Below are 4,077 nucleotides of genomic sequence, written 5' to 3' on the forward strand. Positions count from 1 at the left end.
TCCTTAGCCTTTTTTATTTTTATCTTGACACAGGGACTCTCTGAATTGCCAAGGCTGGTCTGAAATTAGAAGGTCCTACTGTCTCAGCCTCCAGAGTTGCTGGGATTACAGGTGTGTGCCACCATCCTGACCAGCAGCAATTTTTGTTTTAATAATTTAAACTATTCGATGAATCAGAGTCAGAAATATGGAGTAGAATGCCTGAAGCTCTATTTCAATTTTTTGGGCTTTGCTTGGCTGGTCTTAACTTTAAGTCAGGTTTGGTATTTTATACATTTGCCTCTGAAGAACTGCGTATTTCGGTCTTTCAAAGAGTTAAGACAAAGGTAAAGATTAGTCTTTTTACACATTTGTCGTGTTCTTCTCCGATGTACTATCTGCCAGGTGTAGCATTAAACAGAAGATCCCATATTTAGCTATCTTTTATTTATTCATTATTGATGCCAATTCTCTAACGTGATTATTTCCCTCCTGCTACAGTCATTTTGTGGAGGGAAATATGTTGCCAAGTTGGTCATTCCTCCTTTAAGTCACAAAATATTTTATGACAGCCTAAGTTAAACAAGACAGTACTTCTAACATCATTTATTGCTATTTGTTTCTTTGTATCTATCACCCCTCCCTGACCCACCAAACTAAAAGAACTGCTTGTTGGTTTAAAATGTACATGCATGAGTCAGGCGTCTATTGGCTCACGCCTGTAAACCCAGGGAATCTGGAAGCTGAGGCATGAGGATCATAAATTCAAGGTCAGCCTCAGCAATTTGGCAAGATCCTAAGGAACTGAGGAAGCCCTTGTCTCAAAAAATTAAAAAGGTTTGTGGATGTACCACAGCGGTAAAGGGCCTCTGGGTTCAATTCCCAATAACAACAACAAAAAAAGCAGCATTATTTGTAATATATAAAATACTGTACTTGATAGCATGACAGTTCCAATTCTAGCACTGTGTATTTAAACGATCAAAATGTTATTGAAAAGTAAATAATCTGGGGGACATATTTTGGTTTACATTAGAAAATATTTACAAAAAATCTGTTAAAATAACTTCTACACTTCCTCCTTGCATCAGCTAAATGCAAACAAGTTAGTGCCTGCCCATCCGGATCCTCTTAAATCGTGATAGGGACCAATGCAGTTCATTTGCATTGACTTTCTATTGTGGAGCTTTGGAACCAAGGGAAGGATCCAAACATAGCTCCATTTTATCCAATCAGAAGAGCCGCTTAGTGCTATACTCTGATTCGTCCATTCCTCTTTTCATCTATCCAATCAAGAGGCAACTTTAACAGCCAATCAGGGGCCTAAATATCCGCCAATCACGGAATGGGGCCGAAGCACAGCCTTTGTGTCGGGGGATGTCAGTGCGTCGGCGAAAGGGCCCGCCAATAGAAAAAGCCGTTGGTGTATGCAAATAAGGGCCCTATGACGCAGAGACGCAGCGTGAAGCGTGGGTATAAAAGCAGAAGCGCCGGGGGGGTTTAGAGCGCAGAGCGGTTTGGTCGTTCGTTGGAGTAGTATCGTTCTTTTGCTCCGCAGCTGCAGGTCTTCACTGGGCAGCAGCTCGGCGCGGCGGTCGGAGAAGCGGCCTAAGATTTCGGCGTTGGGTAAGCGTTCGCAGGGTTATTTGTGACTGCCGGCCCCTCCAGCCGTTGATGCCACGGGCTGCGGCCGTTGAGAGCCCACTGCCAGCCAGCGGGGGCTGCTCGGGCGCCTGTCTCCTTGGGCTTCGCCCCGGAACCGCCTTTACACCTCCTTCCCGGTGGTGATTCAGAGGTCCGGAGGCCGGGTTCCGGGCAGCCAGGCCTCCGCCCGACGCGGGCGGGAAGTGACTCCTCCCCGCGCCCCCCCTCCCGGGGGAGGCCACCACTGCTCGCAGCCTGAGTCATTAGGGGAGGGGGAGGAGGAGGCGGCGGCAGCCCTCGGCCATCTGCCACCGCAAGGTGGGGCGCAGAGGCGGGAGGGCTCGCGGACGCGCGGAGCCCACGGCACCCGCCGCCACCTCCCTGGGGGCTGGGCGGGAGGATCTCACGGCCTCAAATCCACTCTGCATCCTAGGTAAGAGAAAATGGCCCGAACCAAGCAGACCGCGCGTAAGTCCACTGGTGGGAAAGCCCCCCGCAAACAGCTGGCCACCAAGGCTGCCAGGAAAAGCGCCCCCTCTACCGGCGGGGTGAAGAAACCTCATCGCTACAGGTAGGTAGGCAGGCAACAGGGGAACAATGACTTGGCGGTGGGCAACTGTGCGCGGGGCGGCAGCGCGCCGAGGCTCCGCCGTGTCCTCTTACACACTCCTGTTCGCTTCAGGCCCGGGACTGTGGCTCTTCGAGAGATTCGTCGTTACCAGAAGTCGACCGAGCTTCTCATCCGGAAGTTGCCTTTCCAGAGATTGGTGAGAGAGATCGCCCAGGATTTCAAAACCGACTTGAGGTTTCAGAGTGCAGCCATTGGCGCCCTTCAGGTAAGGAGACAGGCTCTGTAGTATGGGGGAGGGCTGCGTGGCTTCTCCTGGAGGGAAGTTAATAGTGTGGCTCTTGTCCTCAACAGGAGGCTAGTGAAGCGTACCTGGTGGGTTTATTTGAAGATACTAATCTGTGTGCCATCCACGCTAAGAGAGTCACCATCATGCCCAAAGACATCCAGTTGGCTCGCCGGATACGGGGAGAGAGAGCTTAAGTGAAGGCAGTTTTTAATGGCGTTTTGTAGTAAATTCTGTAAAATACTTTGGTTTAATTTGTGACTTTTTTTGTAAGAAATTGTTTATAATATGTTGCATTTGTACTTAAGTCATTCCATCTTTCACTCAGGATGAATGCGAAAAGTGACTGTTCACAGACCTCAGTGATGTGAGCACTGTTGCTCAGGAGTGACAAGTTGCTAATATGCAGAAGGGATGGGTGATATTTCTTGCTTCTCATGATGCATGTTTCTGTATGTTAATGACTTGTTGGGTAGTTATTAAGGTACTAGAATTGATAAATGTGTACAGGGTCCTTTTGCAATAAAACTGGTTATGACTTGATCCAAGTGTTTAACAATTGGGGCTGTTAAGTCTGACCATACATCACTGTGATAGAATGCGGGCTTTTTCAAGGGTGAAGATACAAGTCTTAACCACAGTGTAACTTACAGTTTCCTAAAAAAAAAAAAAAAAAGAAAGAAAAAAAAAGTAAACCTGGCAGCTATAGAATACACTATGTGCATTTATAATAGCTATTTTATATATTGTAGTGTCAACATTTTTAAATTAAATGTTTTACATTCACAAGTGGTGGGGAGTCTTGTCATTAAGGTGTGTATAATTTAGAGTCCAGTTGGTTTTCTCTTAACTAGAGACTGCACTTGTTTTCATAGTAGTAAAATGCTATGTGTAATATACCTTGCATAAGTCCTCATTCTACCACATGTTAACTAACCCTCTAGCTGATAATGCAAACACTAACTGGGGGATTTTATTTATAAGGGCTCTAGAATAAAATAACAAGTTATTCACACCAGCATCATCTGTTAACTAATATTCTAGTTTAGCTTTTCATAGTGTTGTGGTTGGTTTTAAATCTAGGTTTTCTTCTAAGGAAATAATATCAAGGGTTGGTTCTTTACCTTATGGAGTTTAGTGTGGGGGAGGAGCAGGCAGCTCCAGGTTTATTGGACCCTCTGCAAATTACGATAGTGTTGGGATAGATTACATCTGGTTATTTACTGTCCTGGGAAAATCCCTTTTATATAAGAGATGGCCTTCCAAGTGGTTTTTAAATTTATCCTTTATTGAGGTTTTTAGGTCAATTATGTATGTTGACTAAATTTACAAATAAACTTGTTTATTCAACTAAGTGTCAAAAACCTAAATTGAATGTTATAGAACCTTAATATGTCCATAACTTAAATTCTACACATTTTAAAAGTTTGAGCTTTATTTCAGCTCTTGCTTGGTAGATGAAACATTTATTTACAAAGAAAGCATGTAAAACTGCCCTTAGATCTATAAAAATTCTATGATGTAGCTCAGTAATAGAATATGTGCCTAGCATGCAGGAAGGCCTTGGTTTTGATCTGCAGCACCTGTGCAAAAGAATACT

At 44.7% G+C, this 4,077-nt stretch overlaps 1 protein-coding gene across 1 annotated transcript; it reads left to right on the top strand.

Annotated features, from left to right (window-relative positions):
• The first annotated feature begins 1,453 nt into the window (after positions 1 to 1,453).
• Positions 1,454 to 3,827, top strand: H3-3b (H3.3 histone B). Its single transcript, XM_005332573.5, has 4 exons — positions 1,454 to 1,605; positions 2,057 to 2,194; positions 2,306 to 2,459; positions 2,546 to 3,827. Exons 2-4 carry the CDS (start codon positions 2,067 to 2,069, stop codon positions 2,672 to 2,674), a joined length of 411 nt encoding a protein of 136 aa, XP_005332630.1. The 5' UTR covers positions 1,454 to 1,605; positions 2,057 to 2,066; the 3' UTR covers positions 2,675 to 3,827.
• The last annotated feature ends 250 nt before the right edge of the window (positions 3,828 to 4,077 follow it).

The sequence above is a fragment of the Ictidomys tridecemlineatus genome, chromosome 3, assembly GCF_052094955.1.
Source record: "Ictidomys tridecemlineatus isolate mIctTri1 chromosome 3, mIctTri1.hap1, whole genome shotgun sequence".
NCBI classification, from domain to species: domain Eukaryota; kingdom Metazoa; phylum Chordata; class Mammalia; order Rodentia; family Sciuridae; genus Ictidomys; species Ictidomys tridecemlineatus.

What these genes read in the sequence shown, in the direction of transcription:
- H3-3b (XM_005332573.5), top strand. Translation starts at nt 2,067, where the DNA reads ATGGCCCGAACCAAGCAGACCGCGCGTAAGTCCACTGGTGGGAAAGCC. An exon ending in AAGAAACCTCATCGCTACAG is followed by an intron (nt 2,195 to 2,305) that starts GTAGGTAGGCAG and finishes TGTTCGCTTCAG; the next exon opens with GCCCGGGACTGTGGCTCTTC. An exon ending in CAGCCATTGGCGCCCTTCAG is followed by an intron (nt 2,460 to 2,545) that starts GTAAGGAGACAG and finishes TGTCCTCAACAG; the next exon opens with GAGGCTAGTGAAGCGTACCT.